General features: G+C 41.3%; 1 protein-coding gene and 1 long non-coding RNA gene across 3 annotated transcripts; one reads left to right on the top strand and one right to left on the bottom strand.

The window, feature by feature from the left end:
- The first annotated feature begins 174 nt into the window (after positions 1–174).
- LOC100285609 (RNA polymerase II transcriptional coactivator KELP) lies at positions 175–2,682 on the top strand. 2 transcript variants are annotated; one of them, NM_001367223.1, is made up of 4 exons: positions 228–399; positions 508–648; positions 746–851; positions 2,412–2,603. In NM_001367223.1, the coding sequence occupies exons 1-4, from the start codon at positions 316–318 to the stop codon at positions 2,501–2,503; spliced, it is 423 nt and encodes a 140-aa protein (NP_001354152.1). In that variant the 5' UTR covers positions 228–315; the 3' UTR covers positions 2,504–2,603. The 2 variants fall into 2 exon arrangements, with proteins under 2 accessions (XP_008673016.1, NP_001354152.1); XM_008674794.4 differs by having other exon boundaries at positions 175–648; positions 2,412–2,682.
- Positions 2,683–8,746: 6,064 nt separating this feature from the next.
- LOC103651276 (uncharacterized) lies at positions 8,747–9,906 on the bottom strand. Its single transcript, XR_564655.3, has 3 exons — positions 9,673–9,906; positions 9,016–9,409; positions 8,747–8,914 (listed from the first exon to the last, which is right to left on the bottom strand). It is a non-coding gene; the product is annotated as an uncharacterized lncRNA (long non-coding RNA).
- Between the last annotated feature and the right edge of the window lie 5,521 nt (positions 9,907–15,427).

Below are 15,427 nucleotides of genomic sequence, written 5' to 3' on the forward strand. Positions count from 1 at the left end.
TTAATTCTCGTGGCAACGCGCGGGTACATACCTAGTAAACAATGAAAACCGAAAAAAGGACTAGTAAACGATGAAAACCGAAAAAAGGAAGAAGGGGAAAATGCTATATTGGGTGGAGTTCTGGCTAACAGAAGCCCAAAAAGACGACACGAAAGCCCAACAAACCAAATTGGATGGGCCGGCCTAACATTCACAGCGCTCGTTCCCCCCAAATCCTCGTTGTCGTCGCAGAGTCCAGGTGCGTCAGCCAGGAGTCAGGACTCTCAACTCCGGCGAAGGGAGCAGAACCGTTTGTGGCAGTTGGGCGGCGTCGGCATGGACGAGGCTACGAAGAAGGTGGAGGCTACGGTGCTGGAGATCCCGCGAGGGTCTGATATGGAGTCCGTAACGGAGAACAAGGTACGCACCGCCGCCGCTGACCGCCTCGGCATCGACCTCTCCGTCTCCAACCGCAAGCTCTTCGTCCGCGGCGTCGTTGATGAATACCTACTTTCACTCTCCTCGCAGGAGGAGGCGAAGGCGGCGGAGGAGGGCGACGCTGGCAGGGAGAGCAAGGACAAGGAACGGAAGGAAGATGAGGAGGAGGATGAAGGTAAGGGTGGCGGGAAGAGAGAGTACGGCGACCAAGGGGACCTTATCCTGTGCCGCGTGAGTTCCTTCTCTCGTACCTTCTCTCTCGCTCTTGTTCGATCGATTCGGATGTTGTGCTAGGGTTTTGTGGCGTGATGTGGGTTTGTGCGTGCAGCTGTCGAGCAAGAGGAGGGTGACTCTGTCGGAGTTCAAGGGCAGGTCGCTGGTGTCCATCCGAGAGTTCTACGTGAAGGACGGCAAGGAGATGCCCTCCGCCAAAGGTGACTCCACCATGGATTACTGCTCGGATGTTGATGTGATGTCCACCTGAATGGACTTTAATCTGCAATGTCAGCTAGATATTGCCCCACCTTTTTAACCTTTTATACACTCATGGAACAAAGAATGACTCAGTTTTCCTGAAACTGAATTTACCAATTTGTTCCAGAACTTAGAACTGATAATGACGCGGGCTTGTTTTTCCAGTGTTATCTGTCTGCCATTTACCTGTGGCTATTATTTTAGATTTTCGAAAAAAAAACTGTGCCTACCATGTGTACATTGGGGGGGGGGGGGGGGGGGGGGGCTTATTTATTTAATTATATAGAACCACTGCCACAATTTGGTTTTGGTTTGTCACTGTTTAGGGTACATTTCATTCTCCTGCAGTAGCAATACCTTGATTCTGTTATGTTATCTGTGATTTATTCATACCAAGTTCTTTTTAGGCTATGTCAGTCCTCTATTTGCATGCATCTTCGAAAGGTTTTTACCACAGTTATGAAGTTATTTTGCCACTAGTGTCTAGCTGTACTGTTTCAATTGGTGTGCAAGAAAACTGTCAGTATTGGGGTTTAATGGCTTTTGTTGGTTATGTGAATAAGTTCAACTTGATCATTTTAATGCAACATTAGGTTCAGCTTACTTCCATTGAATAAACACTCCTGCCTACTGAGAAATTTGGTTTGGTTTAAAGAAAAATCTGAGGAAATCATTTCTGCAGGCGAGCTGATCTGCAAAAGCACATTTCCACCGTATTCAAATCAGATACACACAGGGGCGGATCTACACCCCGGGCCACCCGGTACGTGGCCCCGGGTATGATCCAATTAACTCCATATAAGTAGCTATTCGATCTAGTTGAAAATAGTTAATACAAAAAGAAGAGAAGAAAATTTAGTAGTCCTGGCCCGGGGCATGAGAGAATTCTAGATCCACCCCTGGATACACTATAATATTCGTTCGCAAGCCAGTTGCCAGTCAATAACTATTATATTTAACTGCTCTAGAATATTCGGTTCAAAAACTAGTTGACATTTCTCTCTTCTTTCATGGTACAACCTGTGTTCTTCCTTTGTTATCTGTTGGTGAAAATGCAAGTGAAATCGATTCAGTTCTCTATTTCCTAAAAGAAAATTTAATTCACTCTTATCTGTGTGGCATTGTGTTCAAGAGCAAAACAATTATAAACCAGTTGTCATCCCTTATGGCATACTACTTGTGATGTCAGAGTCTGGTTATTGTTTCGCATGAGTTACTCCCTCGTGTTCCTATTATTCTAATGGACCAGGATTGAGAAACCTCCTATGCGAGCTCAAACTTTTGTAGGTGTTCATCAGTTTCTATATTTCTGTGTCTAGCATGGCTATAATGCATGTTTCTAAAGGAATTAAGACTTATCAGCTGTTTGTTTGTTAATATCAGCTTACCTAAACTTATGTGCTTACTGGTGCCAATGTTTTGGATTTCTGTGATCTCTTTGTTTTATGTTGTGGTGTGCTGCTTTTCGTGTGTCATTGTTGGTACCATTTTCTTCTCTACTAACATTTATCCTAGTGCAGGTATTAGTATGACAATGGAGCAGTGGGAAGCATTTTGCAATGCTGCACCTGCGATAGAGGATGCCATCAAAAAGCTTGAAGATTCAGACTGAGAACTTGTTTTAGGAGCCTCTTCTTTTGGCAGGGAGCTGGACGTGATGCACAATATATATATCGCTGTAGCAAGGCTGTCTGAATTACAAACGACTTTGGTGATGTTCCAGCGGCCGCACATGGGCTTTATGGGGTGTATGGCTCCTCGGCTCTACGTTTTTTAGCCATGTTCTACGAAGCTCTACTCCATAAAAAAGTCAGGTCACCTGACAGCTCCACGCAATTCTATAACATAAAAAAAAAAGGTGAGATCACCTAATAACTCCAAACAACTTCATTCCGTACAAAAAAAAGTAAAATGTGAGGGGAGAAAACGGCAGCTGAAGCAGTGCTGCTTTTAAGAGCATTGAAGTTTGGAACGACTTATATCCCTAAATAAATTCATCATAAAAAGATATTTATTTAAGGATCTAATGCTACTATAAATAATAATGTTGTCTTTTATATATTTAGTCAAAGATAAAAAAAACAGTTGATTTCTCAAAGGCCAGAATGTTAACTATTTTAAGACAGTAAGTATGTCTCCATCTATCTCTGTTGAGTCACACGCCTAACTAACATAATAGCCTCACGTGGGTTGCATTAATATTCAACCGAATGTCTCATCTCATGTCGCAAGTCGCAACCACAAGAGGTATATGATGTTTCGTCAGCAGTGGCATTGACCAGCTAGTTTTCTCAGGGGCCGTACGTACTACAAGTTTATTTAGCTCTAAGCAATCTTTTTTTTATTCTTTTTCCAGAAAAAAAAAGGCGGTTTGCATCTAGGAAGATGCGTGAGTAGACGTGCGAACAACTACGATCATTTATGGTGTGTTTGGTTTGTGGAGTCACTCTATGCTTCATGAGATGATGCATCATAAGTTCATTCTATCAATTTTGGTGGAATCAACCCACTCCTCATGTATATACTAATTATTAGCTTATAAGGAATATGGTGGTGATGGATCAACCCATTCTATTCCACAAACCAAATAAAAAAGTGAGGAGTGAGAAGAAGATGGATCACTTCACTCCTCAAACCAAACACACTATTACCAACTCTAGTAAAACGTTTTGCGGCAGGGAGAGCAGAGCTCGCTGCTACCTGCTGCCTGGAAGCCGCTGCTATCCAGGCGAAACGCACCAGTGTGTCTAGGGTCTCTAGCCTCGAATCATCTTTTTACCCCTTTGATTTGAACTGCTTCCTTGACCACAACACCTTATCAGAGGAAACAAACAAAAGGCCATCAATTAGTCGCGTACGAATCTACAGGGAATCGCGGTACTAATTCGCCCTGGGGCGTCTCATTGCACTGTTGCTTCACGTGAGATCCATGTAGTACTAGCTTCCTCTTTCGCCAAAAGCCGGGAGGGATAGTAAACATATAGATAGCTAGCTTCATGATATCTATGGCATCATTATTGCATTCGAGATATTGAGCCTGTGTGTATGACCGGACACTGGGACCGTTTTTTTTTCGCCTTGATTTGAACTGCCTCCTTTGACCACAATAGATGATTGTCGAGAAGGAAAGAAACAAACATCCACCCATCGATTACTTGCTTACGCATCGGCCATCACTACCAGCAATCTTGATGTCAAGCTAGTTACGCTAGCAAAGTACTAATAAAATACCGGGCTTTGGGGGGGTTTGTTTTGCATAAACAAAAAGATCACACAAAATTGCTCCCCCGTACCTGCACGAGCTGGTGAATAAATAAATTACACCACTAATACGTAAGCCCTAGGCAGGCGTTGCTGGAACATCGACCTCTTCTCAATCGTGAGCCAATTAGAAGCGAGAGACAAGGATATACAAGACAAACCGTGACGTGACTAAAGTCGCAGACGGCTGGACGGCATCGGGTCTTTGTGCTCCATGGTTCTCGCCCTCCTTGACAGAAATGATATAAAAAAAGAATGGAAAAGATTCCGGACCAAGGTTTTGTTTAATCATTTGGTATTTGCACGTATTTTCTACGTTGCTGATCAAGACAAGGACACTAGGGTTTCAAAACTTAAGCATAACCCCGCTTTAATTACTAGACACATGGTATTTGCACGTATTATATTTTCTACGAACTCTAGATATGATCGATGTAACTGCGCCGAGACACATGATATGCTTAATTTTGAAAAGGCGCTATAGTTTGATTTTAGTAATTTAGCGATAATTTTAGATGAACTAATGTATCTGATGTGAGATGCACAAGTACTACATTTAATTAGTCTGTAGATTTATTGGTGTAAGGCTATGTTTGAACTCACTATACCTAATAGTTAATTATTAAAATTAGCTGAAGACATCCATACAGTCTAGCTAGCTACTTTTAGCAAATTAGCTAAGAGTTAGCTAGTTATTTATTAGCTAGCTAAAAAGGTGCTTGGTTTCTAGGGACTAATTAGTCCCGCTATTTTATTTCATTTTAGTCTCTTAATTGCCAAATATCGAAACTAGTTTTAGTTTCCATATTTAGCAATTTAGAGACTAAAATAAAATAGAGGGACTAAAAATTTAGCTATAGTACATTCAAATAACCTCTAACTCATATAGTCAAGACAGAGAGGTGGATTGAGCATATTGTAAATGTTTAACTGGTGAGTTGAAGGAGCATATTAGATACAAGACATGACATACTCTCATATGGCAAGATGGAGAAGATCAAGAGGTATAGTTTGGCTACGAAGGACTAGATTGCTAGTGTAAAGGCCAAGTCATAGGTTTAGTTGCGAATGGACCGTCGGGGTGGTCAAGCTAGAGTAAAGGGTGTGACGCCGATGGACCGGATACAATGGTGAAGAGCAAGCGAAGCTGTGATCAATGGACCAATAAGTTCATAAGAATGAAGTGGATCATATCATTTATGTAAGATCAAGCAAGATGCTGATGTGTGTTGATTATCAAGTGGTTTGATGGAGGGTGACAAAAGAGCTTCACGATACGAGAAATGATCATTGCTCATCATTTGGTGAAGATGGAGGTTGTATGGTTGTGTAGCATTACCAATGATGGAGATGAAATAGGATACACAAGGCAAAGGTAAATTTGGAGGGTATATTTCATTTCATCGGTCTATGGTTGAGTTGAAAAGTGCTTGACTAGGTCTATGATAGGTATACATACTATCACGAGAAGCTTTTGTGAGCTAAATGATTATATAATGCCACTAAGTGAGATCTAACTAGCATTACATTTAGATTGAGTGGTGTGTAAAGGAGCAATTAGAATGTTAAAGGAGTTGTTGTCACATTGGACAATAGTTTGGAGTTAGCATGGTCGAAAAGGTTTTCGAATGAAACTCGGAGAGATATTTTTAGTGCACCAAAATTGTCATGTGGTGACACTGGAGTTGCTACAAGAGAGTAGGCATAGTGGATGATTGTTAGCTCTGTTTTTTAGTGCGCATGCACTATGTTCTGGTGTGCACCAGATGGGTCACATTTGGATGATGAATACTGCTCTGACTGACACGAGAAATAGATTTTGAATGTATTGAATCTCTCTTGTGTGTACACCAGAGTGAGCATGAAAACAATCTAGTAAAAAGCTCGTTTTGTGTGGTTTGGAGGCTTAGACAACTTTGGAGTGCACTCGACTATTCTATAGGAGAAGGTTTTAGGTGCTTTTTGGGATATTTCTAGCATCGAATCTCTCAACCATTGAGAAGTTGAATCTCTCAACACATATTTATTTGCTTATCATACGAATCTTGTATATATAATAACTCATCTACAAGAGTTGAATCTAGGGTTAATAAGAAACAAAAAAAGGAGCACAGCAGTCTCTACCTGGTCACATGCATGAATGCCACCAAGTCTGTCATGCTACACTCTTGCATGAGCACAGGAGCACATGACTGTGGTTCCATAAACTAAACTATGTTTCACTTGTATCTATCTTGACTTATTACAGCTAAGCAAATAACCGTAATTTGCTTGTTTCTCCGGGAATGGCTCCGGAATTTTTCTAGTTGATTAAAACTTATATAAATTAAAGAAGTAATTCGGTTCGGAATGATTTCAGGTCACAATTCCTAGACAACCGAACGGCTCCTTAGCTGTTTGCATGCTCCTAGTATTGTCCATGCACATAGATGGTGTATACATTATTGTTGCACCCCAACACTTCACGTTTCCTTCGATCCAGCCTCCAATAGTGGTTGTCGATCATGCCTAGATTCGTACTTTTCGTTCTCCTCAAGTTGAATCATGTGCCTTCGTGTCCACTTTAGATCAAACCATGCACAAGTAAAGTTTGGCTAAGTATGATTTAACAAGGATAGAAAAAGGAACAAGTATGTCTTAATAGAACTATAAGAGAACATAGGTTGGAATCAGTCTGTAATTAGTAAATTGAAATTGTACTCTTGTAGAGTCAATCATGTACTTCACGAGAATTATAATATTTTCGAACGTAACCCATGAGATATTTGTTTTTATAGTAGATTACTAATTAACTAACCATACGCCTTATGTTTATGCATATTTACTATATATTCTTATACATGCATGTATAAGATATTGTAGACAATAGTAAATCTGCAATTTTGATGTTATTATGCTAGTGCAACTCCATTATGAATTGTATACAATGTAATTACAAGAATAAAAATTTTGAATGCGTGATTACTCTAGAAACATGGTATAAGGTATATGGACACTTTAAATCATGTGACTTGTCAGCTTAGAGAGTCTCATAATTGTTTCTCTAGCATCATGTTTTTTCAGAATGAATGAATGTCCGGTAATAATTCTGAAAATCAATATGTACCGTGACTAGATAGGGGGAAAAGCTAGGATGCTTCTAAGAATGTTTTAAACTAATTTTGCACCTTGTTACTTGTTTACATGTAGTAAACTTATATGCACATGAGATGATTCATGTAATATATGCCTTAAGTTTCGAGAAAAAAAATTATGAATGCCTTAAAAGAAGGAATATCCTAGAATTACTCCGAATAGTAGAATTGTTTGTTATAGTCATTATTAGAATCATGTATGAAAATTTGGCTACCATTGAAGTATATTGAGACTCTGCATGTATGTTTATCTATATCTATACTAATCTATCTATTAAAAATCTAATGTGAACACCTGGTGATACCACAACTTCACCCTCCGCGCTACCACACCGTGCAGAAATAATACAAAGCGAGAACTTGAACCCACACCCCTTTGCTCCAAACATTTGGGGTAACCATCAAACCACACATACTTTAGTGTTTATAAATAAACAATAATTATATTTAAATAAATATCTCAAAACCTATTCATCTATACAACTCTATTAAGAACCTAATGAGGACACCTTGTGCTACCACAGCTTCACCCTCCACGCTGACACTTTAGGCCCGCCCCACGCGCCCCGACTTGTTCTCCCGTCCCTCTCTCAGCTACTGACATGTGGACACGCTGACACTCTAGATCCGCCCACGCTATTTGACTGGTTCTCCCGCCCCTCTCTCAACTACTGTCCTGTGGATCCTAGCGTCCACAGAGCTAGCTATTGCGCCTACTCAGCACCCAACCCTACCCACGCAGCTACCACACCGCGCAAAAAAATGTAGAGCTTGCACTCGAACCTACACTCACAGTTCCGGAAATTTAGGGTTAATCATTAGACCACACGTAACATAGTGTTTAGAAATAAACAATAATTATATTTGAATAAATATCTTACTACCTATTTATATGATATATAAAAATCGTAGCAAAGCATAGGCAACTAGCTAGTATAGTATTATATTTGCATTGCGAATGGGTCTATAACTGAGTTGGTTAGATGGTCCGATTAGCACTCCTCATGTTCTGAGTTCGACGCCGTAGGATCGAATTTCATGGTGTGATTAAAAAGAATCCCCAAATCGAGTTTTTGCTATCATATTGCATTGGAAGTCGAATTTTGGAGCTTATGTGCATATATAAGCAATAACTCATGGATTGCCAATCTCGTCGTTGACGCTGTGGAGATGGCATTAACTCATGGATTGTCAATCTCGTTGTTGATGCTCGGAGAGAAAAAAAAAAAGGTGTTCAACTTTGATGGGTAATGTCGTAATTAAGGACTGATGGTATTGAACCTATCGATGCCCTAGCTATAGCCTATGATGTACCTGACTATTTAACGTAACCGTCAATGTTGTTCCACCATTTGACATACATTTCGCTCCGTTTCTTTACAGTGTTGGATCTGGGGGCAACATGTCCAAATTTTAGAGTTGGTGGACGTATTCAACGAGACGGTTGTACTCTGCTTTCCTTGTTCAACCGTACGTGCTTCGTTTATCTAGGCTTTGTTTAGCCTGCTGCTGAATGCTGATGAACAGGGACGAGTACGACAAGTTTCAACGCTCTCTAGAAGCTGACGAGTGATGACTGATGACTGCGTTGTGCCGCTGGTGGTCAACGACAATTGGCGTTAGCGGCCCTAAAATAAAATAAAATAAAAACTCTGGCGTCAGCACTCAGCAGACATTTTTTACCGTTCCATGTGTCCATGTCCAGACGTGCATCTGTACTGTACTGTACCTGGATATGGGTTTAGATGGTTTCTTGAGGAAAGTCCCACGCATTCCATATGCAGAAACGGATCGGGTGCAGTGCAGAAGCCCAGTGCAGTGCATGCAGATCGAGATGCATGCATGTCAAGCGCCATGTCTGATAAATGTGTCGTCGCACAGGGGGGACGACGCAGATTCATTGACAGACAGACAGCGGATTTGCAACGTGCACGTGGGCTATCTTTAGGTGGTGAAGCGACCTCATTTTGCTATACCACCTGTCCAGGAGGGTCGGGGTAGACATTATTGGGACACCAAAAGCAATCATGCATGCTTGTTTTTTCGGTTCTTGGCCTGATAGTGATAGCTGTCAGCTGATGCCATGCGTCGCTTGTCTCATCCTCCTCACCATCCTTAAGGCCCTATTTAAAAGCAAACTAGTTTTTAAAAATTCAGTTTCTATCTATAGTTTCTAAAAATTGTTGGAAAATTAACAGGGCCTAAGATTAATTTGATAATGCGGTATAAAACATAAAACCTAGATCTACTGGCAGATAGTATCCATGACATTATAACATAACAAATCTTAACTAACTCAACAAGATTAATGCATAAAAGAAAAATCAACAACATATCTAACCATAAGACCGTCATCGCAATAAACTGGAAATACAGATTCACTTACAATGACTTCCACGAGTGATGGTGAGGACCGCGAGCAGACGTGCGCAAAGCACTTCCTAGAAACCTGATTCGACGGCACCCGTGCAGGCCGTCAAAACGCCGGCGTTGGTTCGAAGACACCGCTCTCTCTTGATCTGATGCATGGCAGACGAAGAGAAGGCATGGCAGAGAAACAGCGACACAGAGAGATGAGAAGAAGAGGACGAGTCGGTTGCTATTCGCGTCCGTCCTCCCACTAAAGGACATCTGCCCTTTACAGAGGGGTTGTCGCAACCTTCTTGATTCGATATGCTAAATTTTAGGAACCATCCCCTGGAATCTCTCCATGTGCAACCATCCGGAGATCTCGCACGTAATCGTGCACGTCCATTACTCCCGGTTGACGCGTAGCAGTCTAGTTGTGGTATTTGATAACCAAATAAACAAAATACAAAAATTAAACTGTCGTTTAGAGCACGTCATGACACGATAAATAACGTGGCGCGCGTGTGTGGCAGCCTCCATAGCCCTTTATTTGTATCATGTGAGGAGTAGGCAATACTCTCACATATAAGTTGGTTATCTATTACCTAGATGAGCAATATGGTACTGAAGCCCCATGCCGTCTCTACGCACCACCTTGACTTCCTTATTGAATTGGGCCACAAACTAGTGGGTCTAATTTCAATAGAAACTTGTTTATTTAAAAAACTAGTTAATTGTGTTTAGAACCATATATCTCAGTTTTCATAAATTGGCTGTGTAGCTAGGGGAAAGGCTAGCTTGGTGGTTTTTAAGAATGTGGAAATCCATTTTCTATAAAATAGGATATAAACTGATATATTTGGAACCATCTCAATTTTTATAAACCAATTTCTTATAAAGCGAGTGCTTCGAAACAAGCCCTGAGTTGCCACGGATGTACTACTGAGAGTGGTGATTACTGTGGTTGCGTGAGCGATCAGCCGATCAAAGTACAACGCAAAAAAAAAAACGTCGTCTTGTAGGTTCTGCATGCTCAGCGAGCACAAGCAAGACGATCCACGATGAACCTTTTACGTACGTAGCTCTCGGCTGCAGAGTACCTGTGTGCAATGCAAGCTATAGGTGACGCGGCATCACCATGCAAAAGGCAATTCCGGACAGACAACACAGAGCAGAGTCGCCTGGCATCGTCTAGCGTTAGCTGGCTAGCGTTTTGTTACCACATGAGCACCGCACACCGGTACGTTTAACCTGTATATAGTATGTAGCTAGAAAGAAGAGTAATAGCTTGCGACGAGCGAGGGAAGAAGAGTGACCACCCGCCTAACTCCTCACGTGTTCCCGTCCATGGTCGCACATGGAGACGTGACGTGCGCTTATAAAATTGGACGGACTCACGGACCTATCCATGTAACTCCGGTGTATGAACGGGAGATGGAAACGGATGTACGACGTAGGAGCAGGAATGTCACTCTTCACATTTTCTGTTCCATCTATTTAAAATAATAACTTATTTTGTTTTTTTCCTAGATATATAGTTTTTGTTTTTGTTTTGCTATGTGTCTATAGGAACTGCGTTTTTTTAACTATTTGCCATAGATATAGTGGCCACATCTTCGTTTATTACTAGCTTTATCGTGGCAACTATATATTTACCACATAAAACAGAAAATGGACTATGTTTTTACTCCGGTGTATGAAGTAGCGCAAGTACTTCATCCCGCCGGCGTGACACTTGACGTTACCGTTTGCCCAACTCGAACATCGTCAAAAAAAAGGAACTGAGAGACACTTAAGAGTAGTTTAGAAATTTTATTTTTCTTTTGACCATACTATAAAGGGGGTATGGACTAATAGAGATGAGTCTAATAAGTTCAGTGTAGCGTGGTGCATACTAGTTTCTTTACCTCTAGGCAACATAGATGACATCCAAAAGTAGTTTACAACAAGCCACACATTTACAAAGTTTTCAGATTTGGAAGTGGTTGCAAGGTTTTATTAGAGGCATCGGACCCTGAGTATTAGGGCAGTGTGCTACTGTACCAGCGTACAGTTAATTATCCGTATACAAGTTTTAATAAATACTCCCTCCGTATTAAAATGATAGTCGTTTTATCTCTATACTTTTATGTCCATATTCATATGGATGATAATTAAACTAGACAATAATTATTGTATGAATCTAGTAAAAAGAGAGGACGGACTTTAATTTAGAACAGAGGGAGTACCAATTCTCATGAATCGAATTTCAGGCGTCTATTTCCATCCATGTCAATGAGGTACCACCGTACCAAGCTTAAGTGCTAGCTTGACAACTCCATTTTTTTCCAAGTGATTTCTATTTTCGCAAGAGAAAATAAACTAATTTCCCTTAAAACAAATGGGATTCCAAAACTAGCACTAAATGTATTGTTGATGGTGGCGCGTTCGTTTCCCTTCTGGTACAGTACGGTGTACAACGCACAGGGCCTCGGTTTGCATCATCATGCTGCATGCACCGCACAACCAGTACCTAAGATAAATTTCTCGTGCCAACAGTAGCCAAGTGCAAGGACAATGAATGTCGCGACGGCACGCTGCGGTTGTTGTCGAGTCGGGCATGCGATGCAGCTTGTAGAGTCGAAGGAGCGCACGTGCAACGCGGCGTACCGTATCTAGCGTTTACAGGTTTGTTCGTTTTAGATTAAAGCTAATTTTTCGGACTGTTACAGCTACAATCTATAAAAATAAAATATTGTAAAAGCAGTAGAAGCCGATACAGATTAAAACTAACAAACTGACAAAATTGGCAAGGGGCTCAGCTCAGAGAGAGAGAGAGAATGAATACTGAACAGTAGGTGCAACCTAACACATAGAAACTGCGCTGCCGTGGGATGGTGGGTGGGACCGGTAACGGATGCTTCTTAATCAACGAAACCACCGCACAAAGTATCGTAACACGCCGAGCCAATCCGACGCGTTACTTTTTTTTTTCTCTCTCCCTTCAATTTCTGCGGCGGCGGTTCTGAGACCCCGTGACTTTGCTCGATCTGTCCGGCTCCTGTGGCGCCAGCACAGCACAGGAGACGAACCCACCCACTTCTGCTGCTGCTGCTGAGCGCTCACCGGTGAGAATTCTATCCGGACACTTGTCGGGTCGCCGGAGAACAGAGGAAGCGAAGCCTTTCGATTCGCGCTACAGTGGTTCGACACACCCAGCGTACTGTACGACACGCACGCGAACGGGAGCGGACCGGACCCCCTTGAAAGGCTGCCGGTTCGGTTTGCTGGCACGTCGCATCTGAGGGATCCATCGTCCCGAGTCCCGACGCCGCCTTTGATGCATGATCGGCAGATCCCACCCTGACGCCGGCGCCGGCGCCGCCCCGGCCCCAGTCCTGCCCGGTCACGTCGTATCGCCTCTGCCCATCAGCCGTCCGTACGCGCCTGTCCGACGTCTATTCGCGCGGCGTCGCTTCGCTCGGAAGCTGCCGCCTGCCGCTGCGACACGTCCTGCCAAAGCGTAGGAAGGGCCGTCACGCAAAATATACACGCCTGTGCAATACACCCTTAATTAAACTGGAGTACCGATTTTCTCTCTCTCGAAAGAATAGTTTTCAGAGATAGTAATAGACTAATAGTGATTTCTACAGTCATAACGGCTCCGGATTACACATTCAATAAATTCTAGTACCTCCAATGCTCAATAAACAACTACTACATGATCTAAAAAAACATAGCTTTGACCTTCTTTTTATCATAATATATATGACCATCTGAACAAAAATATATTTTTGAACAAAGTTCTTCTTGTCAATCGATAAGTATAAAGGATTGATTTTTTTCTCTAATTAAACGCTTTCGTGGTTGGAAGTAAACGAGGCTTTACAAGTTTGCGCTCAATCTTATTCATGGTGTTGTCAACTATTTACATATGAGAGGGAGTATCTCTATGCATATTCATATTCTATTTCTACTCTTTGAGCCCCTTTAAATGATGGTCGACATTAAGGATACTCTCAATCTAAAACCATATATGCCTTTATAGCATTAAAATTCATGTTATGTCACCGTCTTTATAATGTGGAAGCCGGGTCAAGAGAAAAAGAGACGAAAGTGAGTGAAAACCGTTTCTCATCTGAGAAGCCTGAACATCTCGTGCAAAGAAACGAGTCATTTGGCGTTGAGGAATTAGCGGATTGGGATCATCGCTAGTCGACTGCTCTTACACGTCGACGCCGAGAGACCCCACATGTCTGCCTCCCGGCAGTCGACTGCGCGAACGCGAGGATCCGGGTCCGGAATTTGCATCGTTTCTATCCCCAAATGAGCATATAGTTTCTCTATCATAAAATAGTTATCGTTCATGCTTTTTGAAGAGTCAATCATCTTTTTACTTTGATCAAATATGTAAAAAATATTAATAATTTTGTACTCCCTCTATATTTTTTATTTGACATTTGTATTGTTTGGCGTCAAATATAAAAAGATGAAGGTAGTACATGATTAGTACCATCATATAGATCGTTGAATCTATTTTTAAATAAACTTATTCAGAGAAAAATGCTAGTATTCATTTATAAATTTAGTTCAATCTTAAAAGATGTTTGATCAGTACGAAGAAATGTAGCTATAAACTATTTTGGGATATAGGGTCTATGTTAAGTCAAGTACTTAAATTTGGATGTGTATAATCTATCTAAAAATTGTCCAGGTAAGCAGAGTGAGAACTACTCATAATCAAGTGATTTTGTCTAATAAATAACTGGACTAGTGGGGACGAAAACCAAGACATGTTGGTCTTCTTACCATTGTTTGCATGCGGCGAGGAATAATTGAAAGAGATTTACGAAATGAAAGGAATGCAAAGTTACGTGCCACTCCCTCCATCCATCTCCATCCATATGATTTAAACGTTTTGAGTTTATCCTAAATCAATTACTATCAATTTTGACCAGTTATATCGGATGTTTCATAAAATTTTGCATCATAAAAAATTAAAGTTACTAGATTCATAATGACTTGAACTACCATAATATATAATTCTTTTAGTTTAAAATAATTTAATATTATATGTATTGTTGGTCAAAGTTAAAATATTTTGACTTAGAAAAAACCCAAAAACGACTAAAATCATATGAACGAAGGGAGTACCTGCAGGGGCGGATGGCAGGGGTTGTCGGAGTTGCAGACTCGTGGTCTATTTTTCAAGGAGTAAAGGCTTGTTTGGTTTGATGTCTAAGTTGCCACACTTTGCCTAACTTTTCTGCCTAAGATTAGTTCTTCAATTCGAACGACTAACCTTAGGCAAAGTGTGGCACATTTAGGCACGAACCAAACAACCCCTAAATCTTCATTCCAACCTCAAATCATCATTCAATTCTGGCTCCGCACTAAACTTTTAGGTTTTGATACTAGATTTATTCCTGCTCGGTCCCTGTTTGGTTATTTCCATCTCATATGGATTAAATGTGATTGAAAAAGAATTAGAAGGATTTTTTTACTTGTTTAGGTTTTAAATTCACTCAACCCCTCCAATCTATATGGATTGTGATGACATGACGGCTAGAGATGGCAATGGATGTGATTTATCCGTGTACCCGCGGATAAAAACCCGTTGGACACGGTTTTGGGTACGAGCCTGTACCCATGGATACGGATACGGGTAGCATTTGATATCCGTGGATATTTTTAAAACAGGTACGAAAAATCAGTATCCATACCCGAATACTCGAATGTCCGTTAAAGTAACCTGACATGTGGGGTCACTGGAGTTTGGAACCACTTCACGAACCACAGCCAACCCAAGTCCC

Source organism: Zea mays, chromosome 3 (assembly GCF_902167145.1).
Source record: "Zea mays cultivar B73 chromosome 3, Zm-B73-REFERENCE-NAM-5.0, whole genome shotgun sequence".
NCBI lineage: Eukaryota > Viridiplantae > Streptophyta > Magnoliopsida > Poales > Poaceae > Zea > Zea mays.

Bases quoted from the DNA above. Each gene is read 5' to 3' on its own strand.
- LOC100285609 (XM_008674794.4), top strand. From the start codon at position 316: ATGGACGAGGCTACGAAGAAGGTGGAGGCTACGGTGCTGGAGATCCCG. The intron at 649-745 runs GTGAGTTCCTTC...TTGTGCGTGCAG, and splicing joins GGGACCTTATCCTGTGCCGC to CTGTCGAGCAAGAGGAGGGT. The intron at 852-2,411 runs GTGACTCCACCA...ATCCTAGTGCAG, and splicing joins GGAGATGCCCTCCGCCAAAG to GTATTAGTATGACAATGGAG.